This window comes from Galleria mellonella, unplaced genomic scaffold (assembly GCF_026898425.1).
Source record: "Galleria mellonella isolate WM207_F2 unplaced genomic scaffold, CSIRO_AGI_GalMel_v1 utg2550, whole genome shotgun sequence".
NCBI classification, from domain to species: domain Eukaryota; kingdom Metazoa; phylum Arthropoda; class Insecta; order Lepidoptera; family Pyralidae; genus Galleria; species Galleria mellonella.
Genome location: NW_026442053.1, coordinates 140106 through 160002, shown reverse-complemented (window position 1 = coordinate 160002; position 19897 = coordinate 140106). Strand labels below are relative to the sequence as shown.

Below are 19897 nucleotides of genomic sequence, written 5' to 3'. Positions count from 1 at the left end.
TAACCTAACCTAACCTAACCTAACCTAACCTAACCTAACCTAACCTAACCTAACCTAACCTAACCTAACCTAACCTAACCTAACCTAACCTAACCTAACCTAACCTAACCTAACCTAACCTAACCTAACCTAACCTAACCTAACCTAACCTAACCTAAACTAACCTAACCTAACCTAACCTAAAATAACCTAACCTAACATACCTAACTAACTAAACTAACTAACCTAACCTAACCTAACCTAACCTAACCTAACCTAACCTAACCTAACCTAACCTAACCTAACCTAACCTAACCTAACCTACCCCTACCCCTAACCTAACCTAACCTAACCTTTTTACCCTAACACTACTTGCACAACCTAACCTTAAAAAAATTTTTCGGTTGTGCCTTTCGTCGAATTTTCTTCCTTAAATCGATTAGTTTTTCGTTCCCCATACTCGCTCATCTATCTATCATCCCCCTACCCCCGTAAACCCCCTGAATTTTGACGGTTTACCTAACCTAACTCTGACTATTTCTCCCCAATTTTCTACCCCCCCCTATCAGTTTTGGAATTTTTCTAGTATTTTTCCCGTGCTGTGCGCTCCGTCCCGAGTGCATAGACACCACACTTGTCCCTATCGGAGCACCTTTGCGAAAAATTGTCAAACCGAGACTACCTAAGCTCCCTTCAAATTCAATAATAGCAGGTCATAGTTAAAAAATTTTTTCTAGAATTTTGCAGTTTTCCTCGCTGTCCTTCTTAACGTTGTTTTCTAGTCGCTCCCTATAGTTTTTAATCGTTTTTGCACCCCCCACCCCTCCTACCCCTATTGCAAATAGTTTAAATTTTTTTAAGAAATCTCAAAATTTTCGTAAATTGTGCTTTTTTCGTCGAATTTTCTTCTTAAATCGATTAGTTTTCGTTCCCCATACTCGCTCATCTATCTATCATCCCCCTACCCCCGTCAACCCCCTGAATTTTGACTATTTACCTAACCTAACCTACTATTTCTCCCCAATTTTCTACCCCCCTATCGCTAGCCTTTTGGAATTTTTCTAGTATTTTTCCCGTGCTGTGCGCTCCGTCCCGAGTGCATAGACACCACACTTGTCCCCATCCTAGGAGCACTTTTGCGAAAAATAGCATCAAACCGAGACTACCTAAGCCTCCAAATTCAATAATAGCATATCATAGTTAAAAAATTTTTTCTGGAATTTCGCAGTTTTCTCGCTGTCCCTCGTTGTCAAAGTTGTTGTCTAGTTGCTTCCTACAGTTTAATATAGTTTTTGCACCCCTCACCCCCTTTCTACCCCCCGTTGCAAATAGTTTTTTGTTTTTAAGAAATCTCAAAAATTCTTCGTAAATTGTCTTTTTTCGTCGTTTTTTCTTCTTGAATTAGTTAGTTTTCGTTCCCTCTTGTCGTTCATCTACCTATCATCCCCCCTACCCCCGTCAACCCCCTGAATTTTTACTATTTAACTACTCGTAAACGTACTATTTCTCCCCAATTTTCTTCCCCCCCTGTCGCTTTTGGAATTTTTCTAGTATTTTTCCCGTGCTGTGCGCTCCGTCCCGAGTGCATAGACACCACACTTGTCCACATCGGAGCACTTTTGCGAAATAGCACCGAACCGAGCCTACCTAAGCGCTCCAAAATTCAATAATAACATATCATAGTTAAAAAATTTTTTCTGGAATTTCGCTGTTTTCTCGCTGTCCCTCGTTGTCAAAGTTGTTGTCTAGTCGCTCCCTGCAGTTTAATATAGTTTTTGCACCCCTCACCCCTTTCTACCCCCCGTTGCAAGTAGTTTTTTGTTATTTAAAAATCTCAAAAATTCTCTCGTAAATTGTCTTTTTTCGTCGTTTTTTCTCCTCGAATTAGTTAGTTTTCGTTCCCTGTTGTCGTTAGTCTACATATCATCCCCCTACCCCCGTCAACCCCCTGAATTTTGACTAGTTTCCTACACGAAATCGTACTATTTCTCCCCAATTTTCTCCCCCCCCTATCGCTTTTGGAATTTTTCTAGTATTTTTCCCGTGCTGTGCGCTCCGTCCCGAGTGCATAGACACCACACTTGTCCCCATAGGAGCACTTTTGCGAAATAGCATCGAACCGAGCCTACCTAAGCGCTCCAAGATTCAATAATAACATATCATAGTTAAAAAATTTTTTCTGGAATTTCGCTGTTTTCTCGCTGTCCCTCGTTGTCAAAGTTGTTGTCTAGTCGCTCCCTACCGTTTAAAATAGTTTTTGCACCCCTCACCCCTTTCTACCCCCCGTTGCAAGTAGTTTTTTGTTATTTAAAAATCTCAAAAATTCTCTCGTAAATTGTCTTTTTTCGTCGTTTTTTCTTCTTGAATTAGTTAGTTTTCGTCCCCTCTTGTCGTTCGTCTACCTATCATCCCCCCTACCCCCGTCAACCCCCTGAATTTTGACTACTTACCTACACGTAATCGTACTATTTCTCCCCAATTTTCTGCCCCCTGTCGCTTTTGGAATTTTTCTAGTATTTTTCCCGTGCTGTGCGCTCCGTCCCGAGTGCATAGACACCACACTTGTCCACATCGGAGCACTTTTGCGAAAAATTTGCCCGCCCACCCGCCCATTTTTCTCACTGTATAAGGTAGAAATTTTCGAGACAAAAAATTTTTATTTTCTTTTTCGTTCTTTTTCGTTCTGGAATTGATAGTGTTGCCTCTCAGCAGCCCCCCGTCAACTTCTTACTCACCTTTGCTTCCCCAGTTAGCGTAAAACTTGAAAATGATCCTAGCACGGTCACCGGTCAGGCGACCCGTCAACTTGCCGTCGGAGTCAGCCGAGGCTCGCAAGGCTGATTCTGCGGCCCCTCAGGCTTCCCCCCCTTCTTCAGGTACCTCATCCACTGATTTTCTCCCAACGTGGAGACCAATAACAGACTCAAACTCCGCCAGCCTCAGCCGCCACGACAGTGTTTTTGATGATAGTTCAGCAGCTATCTCGTTACCTCTCTCACAAAGTACTCAGTCGAATGTTGTAGTAGAAGGAACTGACTGCTCGGAACGCGTGCAAACTCTGGCATTGGGCATTGTCAGAATCCTAAGACAGGCCAAGTCTGTCACTGCGGATATGAGAAACAGAGCCATCGACTCGGCAAATCAAATTGCTTGGATAGCCGGTAACTCCATGGCCCGCCGCATAAAGGAGATCGAGACAGAGTCCGCTGCACATAAACAGGAGCTCACGTCTGTACGCAGCGAGCTCAGTGAAATTAAGGCCCTCATTGAGAGAAACAAATCGGATAAAATCTATAGTGACGGACAGACAGATCTAAACTCACTCACAGCTACAGCTCTTGACCCAATAATGCAGGAGATTCGCAATCTAAGGGCAGAGCTGACTAAGCGGGAAGAAGCCTGCTCCGCAATGCACGTCACTAAAGAGCAATTGACAGGATTCTCGATGATAAGATAGAAGCCATAAAAGCCGATATCTCCACAGCGAAAACTGCCATCTTAGATATGAAAGAGGCTAGACACGAGGAAGTCATGGCAATAATGCACGAACAAGGCACTGCTCTTGACACCGAAGTTGCTCTCAATGAAATCAAGGAGCAAATTAAAGAAGTCCAGACTAAAATACAAGAAAACGCTAAGGCGACCAGTGTAGTTGTGAACGGACCAAAAGCCAAGAAGCCGGATGATCCGTCAACTGCGACTGTAGCACCTATCGCAGAACCCAAATCAGGCAATCAGAGTAACAAAAATAAACCGCGTCGTCCCAGCAGTTATGCTGAAGCCTTGAGCAAGCCTAATTACGCGGTCTTAATTGAATCGGCCGATCCCAGGAAAACGTCTGATGACGTTATAAACCAAGTAAAACAGAACGTTAACGTCATCGATCTAGGTATTGGCGTAAACAGAGTAACTAAGATCAGGAACCAAAAGGTTATTATGGCATGCGGGTCCCAAGAAGAACGCAGAGCCCTTCAGGAGGCGATACGCCAAAAGTGTACACAGGTCTCGGCTAGAAGCACAAGGGATAGACTCCCACAAATTAGGCTTGTCGGAGTCGTAAATAGCCTCACAGATGAACAGATTGAGAAGGCGGTCATCAGCCAAAATCGACATCTGCTTGGCTCCCTTCCTCCCAATTCGCAGGTCAGGACACTACGTAGGACCAAAGGTAGAACACAAGAAATCAAGAACGTGATTCTGGAAGTATCGCCTCCAATATGGAAAGCAGTTCAAGGGCAAAAGCTTCACATCGGCCTGCAACTGGTGCCTGCAGTCGATCAGTCGCCTCTGACCCAGTGCTACAAATGCATGGGATATAATCACAGGGCGGCTGAATGTAATGAACAGATTAGATGTGGGCATTGTGCCCAAGAGCATGATACCAGAGTGTGTCCAAATAGGAACTTGACCCCTCAGTGCTCTAACTGCAAAAAGGCAAAGAGAGACCTTGAGCCACATCCAGCATACAGCCAAGACTGCCCCGACTGGCAGAAATGGGATGGAATAGCAAGGGCCGCTGTTCTATACTGCTAAGGGCGTCGATACAGTCAGGGTAACAAATGCCCAAAACGCACAGGAGAAACTCAAGATAGTACAAATTAACCTTGGGAGGGGACATTCCGCCACACAAGAATGCCTGAGAGAAGCCAGTCAGAAAGGTTACTCAGTCTTGCTGCTTCAAGAGCCTTACGTTGGCTCCAAAGGGTACTTAAGTGTTGGTAGTAACAGTCGAGTCATACAAAAGCTACATAACAGAAGCCACCCGGTAAGGGCAGCCATTGTCATACTAAACCAAGTATACGCATAATCGAAAGTCAAGATTGGATTACAGAGGACATGGTTGGATTAAAAATCATCGTTGGTAACGAAACGTATACTTTTGTTAATGTTTACCTAGACAAGACGCACAACATTGAACAAACCATGAACACTCTTCGTAAAATTGTTGACTCGACTGGAACTGCCAACCTTCCTCATTGCGGGTGACGCCAACGCCAAAAGTCCGTGGTGGGGATGTGATACCGAGGACGAACGAGGCAGCAAAATAATGGACACGTTTGCAGAGCTTGGGATGGAAGTCCTCAATCAAGGGTCGCAACCGACATTTCTGGTGTATCGACAAGGACAACCATGCCAAAGCATCATTGATATTACGGCTTGCTCGTCACAGATCCTCAACACAATTACAGACTGGCGAATAAACCCAAGCCTCTGCTCGTTATCGGATCACATCCCGATTACCTTTAATCTTAAAGTCACTACAAACCTTGATACACACTCTGGTTCGTCCACACGGGTATTCTTTACTGCAAAAGCCGACTGGAACAAATTTGAAGAAACACTTATTAATAACCTCCAACAACAGAATATCAACACTGAAACAATATCGAACACAAAAAACACTACTGATCTCGAAAATTTAGTACAGAAATTTCATGACGCTCTAACCGGTGCTTGCAACGACTCGATTCCCAAGCTACATAATAAAAAATCTACAAATACTGCAAAGTGGTGGACTTCAGACCTCTCTAACTTAAAAGCAGAACTTAAGAGAAGCAGAAACAGAATAAAGAAGGCCAACGCCAATGCTAGAAGCTTTGTAGTACAAGAATACCTAAGGAAAAAAGAACAATATAAGAAGGAGATACAGCAAGCGATTACACAAAAAGCTGGAAAGAATTCTGTACGGGTGAAGAAAGAGAAACGGTCTGGCAAAGATCCTACAGAATCATAAAACACTCCAGCAAAGATGTCCGCGAAAAACTGCTAACAGACAATAACGGTACCACACTCTCGGCGGATGAGTCTGCAGCCCTCCTAGCCAACACCTTTTTTCCAGAAGATGATCCCACAAAAGACAATCACGAACATACTCAAATCAGGCAAAAATCAATAGAAATCTCCTCAAAGAATCTTCCCATCGACAGACAAATTGATCTTTTTACTGAACAGGAATTACGCCCAGCATTACAGCATGCGAATTCTAAAAAAGCCCCAGGATCGGACGCATTTACTGCAGATATCTGCCAAAAAGCCTTCAAGACATGCCCTGAAGTATTGCTAGCAATCTATAACCGGTGCCTTCTCCTGAGTTACTTCCCTAAAGTATGGAAGGAGGCCCATATAAAGGTTATACCTAAACCTGGCAAGGAAGACTACAGCATTCCCAAGTCATATCGACCCATAGGCCTTCTTTCACTATTGGGGAAGACTCTAGAGAAAATGATGGTGAAGAGACTACAGTGGGACCTTACTGGTCGGGGCTCTTTACACCCCAACCAGTACGGCTTCCTTCCACAAAGAAGCACAGAGGATGCACTATACGACGCACTGAGCATAATTAAAAATGCCATAAAATCTAAAAAACTGGCAGTTATTGTCTCCCTCGATATTCAAGGAGCCTTTGACAGTGCTTGGTGGCCCACTATTATTACGCAGCTGGATACCATGGGAATCGACAAGGACTTAATACAACTGATAACCTCTTATTTATCGGATAGGAAAGTAACTATTAATTACTCTGGAGCAACAGTCTACAGGAAAACTAATAGGGGCTGTATCCAAGGATCGGTCTGTGGACCGATTCTGTGGAACGTTCCAATTGAATCAGGCACTTGAACCCTCCCAATATGACGGAGTACACATACAAGCCTTTGCAGATGACATACTCCTCATAGCCCAGGGTAGCACTGGAGAGGAGGTGGAGAGAAACTTGAACCAAGCGCTTTCAAAGATACTTCAATGGGGCAACAAGCTTAAGCTCAAATTTGCCCCACACAAAACGCAAGCAGTTCTCTTCACCAAGAAACTCAAGTATCATACTCCTAGGCTCGTGATGGACGGAACATCTATTGAACTGCGGGATGAAGTTAAGGTTCTCGGTTTAACCATAGACCGGAACCTTAACTTCAATTCTCACATTCGCGCTGTCTCTGCAAAGGCTTTAAACATATATAAATCAGTGTCTAAGATGGCCAGGGCTCAATGGGGCCTGAATCCCGGTGTCCTCAAGTTAATTTACCAATCAGTTGTAGAACCGACCATCCTTTATGCCGCCAGTTGCTGGGCCCATACCACCTCGAATCACAATGTTGGGAAAATTCTTGACAGAGTCACCAGGCTTTTCGCAATCAAAATATGTAAAGGACATAGAACTACCTCGTTCTCTGCCAGCGTGGTGCTTGCGGGGATTCTTCCCCTCAAAATTAAAGCGATCGAACAGGCCGAGTTGTACTTAATTAAGAGGGGAGAACCCTTGGGAGCGCTGCCTGGCAGAGAATTTGAAAGTCGCACACCGGTCTCCTTACTACCACATCCAACCAATAGAAATACAGTTACGTTTAAAATCATAAACAGTCAAACCGAACTAGATGAGGTTATAGATAATAACTGGCCGAGGTTCTATACTGATGGCAGCAAGATAGAGGGTAAAGTCGGCGGTTCTGTCACATGTTGGATCGATGGTAAAGAAGTCTACTCAACCAGCTTCCGCCTGGAAGATTTTTGCTCCGTCTTCCAGGCGGAACTAGCAGCCATACTGAAAGCCATCGAGACAATGTGCAATAAGTCGAGATTCCATACTGCAAACATCTTGAGTGACTCGAGATCAGCTTTAGAGAGTATTGCAGATCCATGTCCACTCCACCCCCTCACCATGAAGATCCGGCAAAAAATTCAGAATCTCCAACAATGCGGTGGAAAAGTATGCTTCTATTGGGTGAAAGCTCATACAGGAATAATTGGCAATGAGCGCGCGGACGACCTCGCCAAGACAGCGGCTCTGAAAAAGAAGACAAGGCCCATATATGATCGGTTTCCTCTAACGTACGCCAAAAAGGTATTAAGGGAAAAATCACTAGATAAGTGCCAAAAATTATATATAGAATCCAACACAGCAGCCGTAACAAAAATATTCTTACCAGATATTCGCAAAGCATATAAGATAGTAAAGGAAATAGAAATAGATAATACAATAACTCACCTTCTCACCGGACATGGAGGAAACCGATCATATCTTCACAGGTTTAAACTGATAGATAGCCCCAGCTGCCAATGTGACAGTGAAACCCCGCAAACCATACAGCATATACTTTTCGACTGCCAAAGATTCGCTAAAAAACGGTTTGACTGCGAGTTCAAATTGGATGCAACACTGTCTGAAAGCAATATGGAATATATATTTGAGAATAAAGAAACCAGGGATATATTCCTTAACTTCGCAAAGTCTCTGCTGAGGGTCGTGGCAAGAGAGAATGGAGCAAGAATAGTTGATTAAGACGATAAAGGTTTATACACAGTTATATACATGGTCTACAATTTTATATTTACATAGTTTTACAATTTATATACACAAAATATACATTATATACATAAAAAAAAAAAAAAAAAAAAAAAAAAAAAAAAAAAAAAAAAAAAAAAATCCTCAGTTTATACACAGTTAATTAATAATTTAGTCAATAAGTTTGTCGCAATAAAAATAGCGAAAGAAAACGTAAATTTAAAAAAAAAAAAAAAAAAAAAACCTAACCTAACCTAACCTAACCTAACCTAACCTAACCTAACCTAACCTAACCTAACCTAACCTAACCTTTTTTTTTTTTTTTTTTTTTTTTTTTTTTTTTACATGTGGAAAATGCGTCATGCAGAGACACACCCCCGGGGGAGGGTGTGAATACTGCCGGACTCCTACCGGCTAAAAACCACATGGCATTCCCTCGCCGCGCCTTTGTGTTGGGGACCCGGGTTCCCTTGCGTAGTCCACCGGGATCCCAACGGCGTTGGCCCGCACCGGCTCGCGGGCCCCGACTCAGTTTGGGGCGGGTACGAGATGTTGAATACCCACCCCCGTCTAGGGGAAGCGCGCGGGGATGCGCGCGCGACTTCCCAGGGCCATGTTGGTATGGGGTGGGACTGCCCCCGCAGTCGTCACCCCGGCCCTGTGGCGATGTAATTATCGCCGGAGAGGAGGGCGGGACTACCTGCCCGTTTCCATCTCCTCTCCCTCCACACTCACCCGGCCTGCTGGGTTCGGCAATTTCACCGGTTGCTTCTTACGCTTCTTAGGAGGAGTGCAGGCCTTGGACCCCACCCAATGGTCCGACGGCCGGCCCTGCGCTGAACACACAGCGCACTTTGGGTCGGCCGCGCACATCGCCGCCTTATGGCCTTCGTTTCCGCAACGGTAACATAGACCGCTGCGGTCCTGCTCATGACTGCAGGATGCCCGCACATGTCCTTCCTCCAAGCAGCGGAAGCACCGAAGCGGCCTCTGCCGCAGGAGCTCTGCTTTCGCCGAAACCCAGCCTATACGAACTCGGCCGGCGACCGTCATCTTCTTAACTGCTTGCAATGGAGCTTTAACCCAGCAAGTGCCCACCCCAGATCTAGTACGTCGAACCTCTCCGACTCGCACTTGGTCCACCTGACAGCCGCCCTCCCGGGCAACCGCAGCGACCACTTCCTCCGACGTAACACTGTCGTCCAGGCCCGATATCCGCATCTCCGCGGACTTTACGGGCCTGGAGATTTTGGCCATATTCTCCGGGATGAACTCCCGGAGCTTCGACGCCAGAACGTCGGCCTTCTCCGCGCCATCAGCACCTGGAACCTCTAGAACCTTACCGCCGGTGATCGCGGTGCGAAACCGCATATCTTCGATCCCCAATGCGCGGAGATCGATCCTTCTCTTGGCCTCCGCAAGGACATTCGCATACGCGACACCCTCCCTTTCCGCCTCCGGGTCCAACGTAATAATAACCGCCGCGGAGCGAGGCGGTTTCAGTTTAGAAGGCGAGGGTGCGCTCGTCTTCTTTGCCTTCTTCGAGGGGGCCGAACCGGCTTTCGTCACCGGAGGGTTGACAGCCACAGGCTGCCCTTCGGGAACACTGACGGTCTTGCCCCGTTTTCCTTTTACGACCGTCGCCCAGGAGGACGCGGTCGCCTGCACAGGTGGCTGAGCGGATGTTGTTGCTACCGACTCGGGCTGTCCAGAAGGCGCCGGTGTGACGGGCGTCTTCTTCGCCTTCTTTTTCTTGGCCCGACCCGTTTCTGACTGGGGAAGAGAACCCCGGTCGCCGACTCTAGGGGGGTCGGGCACATCTGACGCCATTGTTCCAGCCTCTGGCAAGGTTTGCGTGGAGACCGCAGACGCAGACGACACCTTCTCAGTGGAGGGGAGAGCAGAGATCATCTCTTTCACCTCCTTCATAAGCGTCCCTACCATTTGGCGGACGATTCCGCCGACGTCCCTCATTATTTGAGCGCGGAACGCGCTCGCCTCACTCCCTACGACAGGGACAACATCCGCCGAGATACCGGCATTGGCCGCTGGCTTGGCAGCTGGCTTGGCAGCACGAGCCTCGGCCAACTGCCGACGGTACTCGACTTCCTGCTCAAGTCTCAGGTTCTTTGAGACCAGTGGAGAGACCGACGTCGGAAATAGATCCCCCTCCAAGGTGTCCACAACCTGTGTGATCCCGGCCAAACCCTCTTTCAGGGTCCTTATGGTGGTCCCTTTGAGGTTCCCTGCCTTCTTCACAACATCGGTGAGAGCATCCGCTTGCCGGTGGACGAGACACTTCGCCCTGCGGATTACCTCCTCGGCCACTTTATTCTTATTCTCGGCGGCGGCAGTGGCAGTGGCGCCAGACGCCGTCGGCCTATCCGACTCCGACAGTATATCCGACGCTTCATCCCCTGAGGAGAAGAAGTCACTCTCATGATAATCCAGGGCCGTCGCTGGAGGTAATCCAGACTTGGTAGCACCCGCCCCAGGGACCGCTCCGGTTACATCGTCCTCAAAGAATCGGTAGCTGAACTGCCGCCGACATTCCTCCTTCTTCCTTGTGCGAGAACTTGCTCTCGACCCCACTCTAGGGCTGCCGGACCTTTTGCGGGCGGACTGGACATCGCCCTCATCCTCAACTATAGAGTCTGTGTCAGACTCAGCAATGTGTCTTTTACGCCAGGAGCGGAGACCAGACGTAGACGGCAACGGTTCCATTTCCATCTCCTCAGTTGGGGTTGCACACGAGCTCGACCGCGTAGACCCGCAGTCGATCTCGCCCGCAACCGCTCTCAACAGACTATGGCGAGTACGACGACGACCTAAGAGACCAACATCTTCGCCCAGTACTACCGAACACTCTTTCAGGAGTTCTAGCCCCGACTTCTTACTTTCTACGCCCTTCTCAGGCACCAACTTCTCTCCGCCCTTCTCAGGCACTACTTTCTCACCGTCCTTCTCGGACACGACATCAATTTTGGGTTTTGTTTTTGATATATCCATACTTGTTCCCACGAGTATGGGGGAAAGGTTTCACACGCAGGGGAGCCCCCTGCTTCTGCGTGCGGCCTACATACAACGGGGTGCGGCAGATACCCCGAGGTTGGTGCCCTTGCGGCCGATGATACTCCACCGACCCGCCCGCGGCACAGAACACGCTAACCGAACTTATGATGTCCGGTAGCGTGCACCGCACAACGAACTATGCATCGCCAGGCACCGAAGCTTACACAAGAGGATTTTTATAGAGGTTTACTCCTCGCGGCCCAGGCGATTAAGCCAAGGCCCCCGTCCCCTCACTCCGGTGCGAAACATGACCACACCTTCGCGAGGGATTACGGTTTTTCGGCGGTGGCACTGAAACCAGCCCGATTGCGCAACGAAGCACTCACCGGGCCCGCCGACAACTCCCACTACGAGAAGTCGCGGAACAAAACCCGCCCCCAACGAAAACACGACAAACCCCATAACTTGGGCTCGCCGCTCACCACCTCTGTCGGAATATTAGCCGTCGGTAAGTGAGATCTCTAAATAGCGAGAAGTCACTTACCGCCGTTGCCCAGGATGCACCAGGCCCCAGCCATTGTCAGCCACCGTTCCCGCCGGACGTATCCGCACCAGGACAAGTGACCGTACAATGAGCCAGGGCACTCTTGGAGGTTTTCCGACCCAGCACCCCAACCTAACCTAACCTAACCTAACCTAACCTTTTTTTTTTTTTTTTTTTTTTTTTTTTTTTTTTTAATGTGGAAAATGCGTCATGCAGAGACACACCCCCGGGGGAGGGTGTGAATACTGCCGGACTCCTACCGGCTAAAAACCACATGGCATTCCCTCGCCGCGCCTTAATGTTGGGGACCCGGGTTCCCTTGCGTAATCCACCGGGATCCCCAACGGCATTGGCCCGCACCGGCTCGCGGGCCCCGACTCAGTTTGGGGCGGGTACGAGATGTTGAATACCCACCCCCATCTAGGGGAAGCGCGCGGGGATGCGCGCGCGACTTCCCAGGGCCATGTTGGTGTGGGGTGGGACTGCCCCCGCAGTCGTCACCCCGGCCCTGTGGCGATGTAATTATCGCCGGAGAGGAGGGCGGGACTACCTGCCCGTTTCCATCTCCTCTCCCTCCACACTCACCCGGCCTGCTGGGTTCGGCAATTTCACCGGTTGCTTCTTACGCTTCTTAGGAGGAGTGCAGGCCTTGGACCCCACCCAATGGTCCGACGGCCGGCCCTGCGCTGAACACACAGCGCACTTTGGGTCGGCCGCGCACATCGCCGCCTTATGGCCTTCGTTTCCGCAGCGGTAACATAGACCGCTGCGGTCCTGCTCATGACTGCAGGATGCCCGCACATGTCCTTCCTCCAAGCAGCGGAAGCACCGAAGCGGCCTCTGCCGCAGGAGCTCTGCTTTCGCCGAAACCCAGCCTATACGAACTCGGCCGGCGACCGTCATCTTCTTAACAACTTGCAACGGACCTTTAACCCAGCAAGTGCCCACCCCAGATCTAGTACGTCGAACCTCTCCGACTCGCACTTGGTCCACCTGACAGCCACCCTCCCGGGCAACCGCAGCGGCCACTTCCTCCGACGTAACACTGTCGTCCAGGCCCGATATCCGCATCTCCGCGGACTTTACGGGCCTGGAGATTTTGGCCATATTCTCCGGGATGAACTCCCGGAGCTTCGACGCCAGAACGTCGGCCTTCTCCGCGCCATCAGCACCTGGGACCTCTAGGACCTTACCGCCGGTGATCGCGGTGCGAAACCGCATATCTTCGATCCCCAATGCGCGGAGATCGATCCTTCTCTTGGCCTCCGCAAAGACATTCGCATACGCGACACCCTCCCTTTCCGCCTCCGGGTCCAACGTAATAATCACCGCCGCGGAGCGAGGCGGTTTCAGTTTAGAAGGCGAGGGTGCGCTCGTCTTCTTTGCCTTCTTCGAGGGGGCCGAACCGGCTTTCGTCACCGGAGGGTTCGCAGCCACAGGCTGCCCTTCGGGAACACTGACGGTCTTGCCCCGTTTTCCTTTTACGACCGTCGCCCAGGAGGACGCGGTCGACTGCACAGACGTTTGAGCGGAGGTCGAAGCCACCGGCTCGGGCTGTCCAGAGGGCGCCGGTGTGACGGGCGTCTTCTTCGCCTTCTTCTTCTTGGCCCGACCCGTTTCTGACTGGGGAAGAGAACCCCGGTCGCCGACTCTAGGGGTGTCGGGCACATCTGACGCCATTGTCCCGGCCTCGGGCAAAGTTTGCGTGGAGACCGCAGACGAGGACGACACCTTCTCTGGAGGGGGGCGAATTGAGATCATTTCTCTCACCTCTTTCATAAATGTCCCTACCATTTGGCGGACGATGCCGCCGACATCTCTCATTATTTGAGCACGGAATGCGCTCGCATCACTTCCTACAACAGGAACACCGTCTGCCGAGATACCGGCCTGGGCCGCTGGCTTGGCAGCTGGCTTGGCAGCACGAGCCTCGGCCAACTGCCGACGCAGGTACTCGACTTCCTGCTCAAGTCTCAGGTTCTTTGAGACCAGTGGAGAGACCGACGTCGGAAATAGGTCCCCTCCAAGGTGTCCACAACCTGTGTGATCCCGGCCAAACCCTCTTTCAGGGTCCTTATGGTGGTCCCTTTGAGATTTCCCGCCTTCTTAACGACGTCGCTAAGAGCATCCGCTTGCCGATGGACGAGAAGTTTCGCCCTATGGAGTACCTCCTCGGCCACTTTGTTCTTGTCACCGGCGGCAGCGGTGGCAGTGGCGCCAGATGCCGTCGGCCTGTCCAGCTCCGTCGGTTTGTCTGACTCCTCATCTCCGGAAGAAAAGAAATCACTCTCGTGATAATCTAAGACCGTCACTGGGGGCAGACCAGATTTGCCAGCGGCTGTCCCTTCATCTTCGAAAAATCGGTATGTGAATTGCCGACACTTCCTTCTTTCTAGCGATCGAACTGGCTCTCGATCCCACCACTAGGGCTGCCGGACCTTTTGCGGACGGATTGGACAACGCCCTCATCCTCGACCGTGGAGTCCGTATCGGACTCGTTGAGACGCCTTTTGCGCCAGGAGCGTTGAGCCCTCGATTACGCCGCTTTTTTTCTTTACGGCCGGTCCCTGATGCCATCACCCGATCATCAAAAATAGTCCAGATGTGGACGGCAACTGCTCCGTCTCCATGCCTTCATCAATTGGGGATGCGCACAAGCTCGACCGCGAAGACCCGCAGTCGGTCTCGCCCGCAACCGCCCTCAACAAGCTGTGACGAGTGCGACGGCGACCTAACTCCACAACATCCTCGCCCAGTACAACGGAGCACTCTTTCAGAACCTCCACTTCCGACTTCTTTTTACTAACACCGCCCTTCACGGGCACCGACTTCTCTCCGCCCTTCGCGGGCACCGACTTCTCACCGTCCTTCTCGGACACGACATCAATTTTGGGTTTTGTTTTTGACATATCCATACTTGTTCCCACGAGTATGGGGGAAAGGTTTCACACGCAGGGGAGCCCCCTGCTTCTGCGTGCGGCCTACATACAACGGGGTGCGGCAGATACCCCGAGGTTGGTGCCCTTTCGGCCGAATACTTTCTTCTTAAATCCCGTTGCGGCCATGCTCATACTCCACCGACCCGCCCCTAAGCACAGAACACGCTAACCGAACTTTTAATGTCCGGTAGCGTGCACCGCACAACGAACTATGCATCGCCAGGCACCGAAGCTTACACAAGAGGATTTTTATAGAGGTTTACTCCTCGCGGCCCAGGCGGTTAAGCCAAGGCCCCCGTCCCCTCACTCGGGTGCGAAACATGACCACACCTCCGCGAGGGATTACGGTTTTTCGGCGGTGGCACTGAAACCAGCCCGGCTGCGCAACGAAGCACTCACCGGGCCCGCCGACCACTCCCACTACGAGAAGTCGCGGAACAAAACCCGCCCCCAACAAAAACACGACAAACCCCATAACTTGGGCTCGCCGCTCACCACCTCGTGTCGGAATATTAGCCGTCGGTAAGTGAGATCTCTAAATAGCGAGAAGTCACTTACCGCCGTTGCCCAGGATGCACCAGGCCCCAGCCATTGTCAGCCACCGTTCCCGCCGGACGTATCCGCACCAGGACAAGTGACCGTACAATGAGCCAGGGCACTCTTGGAGGTTTTCCGACCCAGCACCCCAACCTAACCTAACCTAACCTAACCTAACCTAACCTAACCTTTTTTTTTTTTTTTTTTTTTTTACATGTGGAAAATGCGTCATGCAGAGACACACCCCCGGGGGAGGGTGTGAATACTGCCGGACTCCTACCGGCTAAAAACCACATGGCATTCCCTCGCCGCGCCTTTGTGTTGGGGACCCGGGTTCCCTTGCGTAGTCCACCGGGATCCCAACGGCGTTGGCCCGCACCGGCTCGCGGGCCCCGACTCAGTTTGGGGCGGGTACGAGATGTTGAATACCCACCCCCGTCTAGGGGAAGCGCGCGGGGATGCGCGCGCGACTTCCCAGGGCCATGTTGGTATGGGGTGGGACTGCCCCCGCAGTCGTCACCCCGGCCCTGTGGCGATGTAATTATCGCCAGAGAGGAGGGCGGGACTACCTGCCCGTTTCCATCTCCTCTCCCTCCACACTCACCCGGCCTGCTGGGTTCGGCAATTTCACCGGTTGCTTCTTACGCTTCTTAGGAGGAGTGCAGGCCTTGGACCCCACCCAATGGTCCGACGGCCGGCCCTGCGCTGAACACACAGCGCACTTTGGGTCGGCCGCGCACATCGCCGCCTTATGGCCTTCGTTTCCGCAGCGGTAACATAGACCGCTGCGGTCCTGCTCATGACTGCAGGATGCCCGCACATGTCCTTCCTCCAAGCAGCGGAAGCACCGAAGCGGCCTCTGCCGCAGGAGCTCTGCTTTCGCCGAAACCCAGCCTATACGAACTCGGCCGGCGACCGTCATCTTCTTAACTGCTTGCAATGGAGCTTTAACCCAGCAAGTGCCCACCCCAGATCTAGTACGTCGAACCTCTCCGACTCGCACTTGGTCCACCTGACAGCCGCCCTCCCGGGCAACCGCAGCGACCACTTCCTCCGACGTAACACTGTCGTCCAGGCCCGATATCCGCATCTCCGCGGACTTTACGGGCCTGGAGATTTTGGCCATATTCTCCGGGATGAACTCCCGGAGCTTCGACGCCAGAACGTCGGCCTTCTCCGCGCCATCAGCACCTGGAACCTCTAGAACCTTACCGCCGGTGATCGCGGTGCGAAACCGCATATCTTCGATCCCCAATGCGCGGAGATCGATCCTTCTCTTGGCCTCCGCAAGGACATTCGCATACGCGACACCCTCCCTTTCCGCCTCCGGGTCCAACGTAATAATAACCGCCGCGGAGCGAGGCGGTTTCAGTTTAGAAGGCGAGGGTGCGCTCGTCTTCTTTGCCTTCTTCGAGGGGGCCGAACCGGCTTTCGTCACCGGAGGGTTGACAGCCACAGGCTGCCCTTCGGGAACACTGACGGTCTTGCCCCGTTTTCCTTTTACGACCGTCGCCCAGGAGGACGCGGTCGCCTGCACAGGTTGAGCGGATGTTGTTGCTACCGACTCGGGCTGTCCAGAGGGCGCCGGTGTGACGGGCGTCTTCTTCGCCTTCTTTTTCTTGGCCCGACCCGTTTCTGACTGGGGAAGAGAACCCCGGTCGCCGACTCTAGGGGGGTCGGGCACATCTGACGCCATTGTTCCAGCCTCTGGCACGGTTTGCGTGGAGACCGCAGACGCAGACGACACCTTCTCAGTGGAGGGGAGAGCAGAGATCATCTCTTTCACCTCCTTCATAAGCGTCCCTACCATTTGGCGGACGATTCCGCCGACGTCCCTCATTATTTGAGCGCGGAACGCGCTCGCCTCACTCCTACGACAGGGACAACATCCGCCGAGATACCGGCATTGGCCGCTGGCTTGGCAGCTGGCTTGGCAGCACGAGCCTCGGCCAACTGCCGACGCAGGTACTCGACTTCCTGCTCAAGTCTCAGGTTCTTTGAGACCAGTGGAGAGACCGACGTCGGAAATAGATCCCCCTCCAAGGTGTCCTCAACCTGTGTGATCCCGGCCAAACCCTCTTTCAGGGTCCTTATGGTGGTCCCTTTGAGGTTCCCTGCCTTCTTCACAACATCGGTGAGAGCATCCGCTTGCCGGTGGACGAGACACTTCGCCCTGCGGATTACCTCCTCGGCCACTTTATTCTTATTCTCGGCGGCGGCAGTGGCAGTGGCGCCAGACGCCGTCGGCCTATCCGACTCCGACAGTATATCCGACGCTTCATCCCCAGAGGAGAAGAAGTCACTCTCATGATAATCCAGGGCCGTCGCTGGAGGCAATCCAGACTTGGTAGCACCCGCCCCAGGGACCGCTCCGGTTATATCGTCCTCAAAGAATCGGTAGCCGAACTGCCGCCGACATTCCTCCTTCTTCCTTGTGCGAGAACTTGCTCTCGACCCCACTCTAGGGCTGCCGGACCTTTTGCGGGCGGACTGGACATCGCCCTCATCCTCAACTATAGAGTCTGTGTCAGACTCAGCAATGTGTCTTTTACCTGCCAGGAGCGGAGACCAGACGTAGACGGCAACGGTTCCATTTCCATCTCCTCAGTTGGGGTTGCACACGAGCTCGACCGCGTAGACCCGCAGTCGATCTCGCCCGCAACCGCTCTCAACAGACTATGGCGAGTACGACGACGACCTAAGAGACCAACATCTTCGCCCAGTACTACCGAACACTCTTTCAGGAGTTCTAGCCCCGACTTCTTACTTTCTACGCCCTTCTCAGGCACCAACTTCTCTCCGCCCTTCGCGGGCACTACTTTCTCACCGTCCTTCTCGGACACGACATCAATTTTGGGTTTTGTTTTTGATATATCCATACTTGTTCCCACGAGTATGGGGGAAAGGTTTCACACGCAGGGGAGCCCCCTGCTTCTGCGTGCGGCCTACATACAACGGGGTGCGGCAGATACCCCGAGGTTGGTGCCCTTGCGGCCGATGATACTCCACCGACCCGCCCGCAGCACAGAACACGCTAACCGAACTTATGATGTCCGGTAGCGTGCACCGCACAACGAACTATGCATCGCCAGGCACCGAAGCTTACACAAGAGGATTTTTATAGAGGTTTACTCCTCGCGGCCCAGGCGATTAAGCCAAGGCCCCCGTCCCCTCACTCGGGTGCGAAACATGACCACACCTCCGCGAGGGATTACGGTTTTTCGGCGGTGGCACTGAAACCAGCCCGGCTGCGCAACGAAGCACTCACCGGGCCCGCCGACCACTCCCACTACGAGAAGTCGCGGAACAAAACCCGCCCCCAACGAAAACACGACAAACCCCATAACTTGGGCTCGCCGCTCACCACCTCTGTCGGAATATTAGCCGTCGGTAAGTGAGATCTCTAAATAGCGAGAAGTCACTTACCGCCGTTGCCCAGGATGCACCAGGCCCCAGCCATTGTCAGCCACCGTTCCCGCCGGACGTATCCGCACCAGGACAAGTGACCGTACAATGAGCCAGGGCACTCTTGGAGGTTTTCCGACCCAGCACCCCACCCCTAACCTAACCTAACCTAACCTAACCTAACCTAACCTAACCTAACCTAACCTAACCTAACCTTTTTTTTTTTTTTTTTTTTTTTTTTTTTTTTTTTTTTTTACATGTGGAAAATGCGTCATGCAGAGACACACCCCCGGGGGAGGGTGTGAATACTGCCGGACTCCTACCGGCTAAAAACCACATGGCATTCCCTCGCCGCGCCTTTGTGTTGGGGACCCGGGTTCCCTTGCGTAGTCCACCGGGATCCCAACGGCGTTGGCCCGCACCGGCTCGCGGGCCCCGACTCAGTTTGGGGCGGGTACGAGATGTTGAATACCCACCCCCGTCTAGGGGAAGCGCGCGGGGATGCGCGCGCAACTTCCCAGGGCCATGTTGGTATGGGGTGGGACTGCCCCCGCAGTCGTCACCCCGGCCCTGTGGCGATGTAATTATCGCCGGAGAGGAGGGCGGGACTACCTGCCCGTTTCCATCTCCTCTCCCTCCACACTCACCCGGCCTGCTGGGTTCGGCAATTTCACCGGTTGCTTCTTACGCTTCTTAGGAGGAGTGCAGGCCTTGGACCCCACCCAATGGTCCGACGGCCGGCCCTGCGCTGAACACACAGCGCACTTTGGGTCGGCCGCGCACATCGCCGCCTTATGGCCTTCGTTTCCGCAACGGTAACATAGACCGCTGCGGTCCTGCTCATGACTGCAGGATGCCCGCACATGTCCTTCCTCCAAGCAGCGGAAGCACCGAAGCGGCCTCTGCCGCAGGAGCTCTGCTTTCGCCGAAACCCAGCCTATACGAACTCGGCCGGCGACCGTCATCTTCTTAACTGCTTGCAATGGAGCTTTAACCCAGCAAGTGCCCACCCCAGATCTAGTACGTCGAACCTCTCCGACTCGCACTTGGTCCACCTGACAGCCGCCCTCCCGGGCAACCGCAGCGACCACTTCCTCCGACGTAACACTGTCGTCCAGGCCCGATATCCGCATCTCCGCGGACTTTACGGGCCTGGAGATTTTGGCCATATTCTCCGGGATGAACTCCCGGAGCTTCGACGCC

General features: G+C 52.1%; 2 protein-coding genes across 2 annotated transcripts; one reads left to right on the top strand and one right to left on the bottom strand.

The window, feature by feature from the left end:
* Window positions 1-60: 60 nt before the first annotated feature.
* Window positions 61-11266, bottom strand: LOC128200697 (uncharacterized). The gene is made up of 3 exons (XM_052894931.1): window positions 8502-11266; window positions 241-300; window positions 61-179 (listed from the first exon to the last, which is right to left on the bottom strand). The coding sequence occupies exon 1, from the start codon at window positions 11264-11266 to the stop codon at window positions 8954-8956; it is 2313 nt and encodes a 770-aa protein (XP_052750891.1). The 3' UTR covers window positions 61-179; window positions 241-300; window positions 8502-8953.
* Window positions 3484-4512, top strand: LOC128200698 (uncharacterized). The gene has a single exon (XM_052894932.1). The coding sequence runs from the start codon at window positions 3484-3486 to the stop codon at window positions 4510-4512; it is 1029 nt and encodes a 342-aa protein (XP_052750892.1).
* Window positions 11267-19897: the final 8631 nt, after the last annotated feature.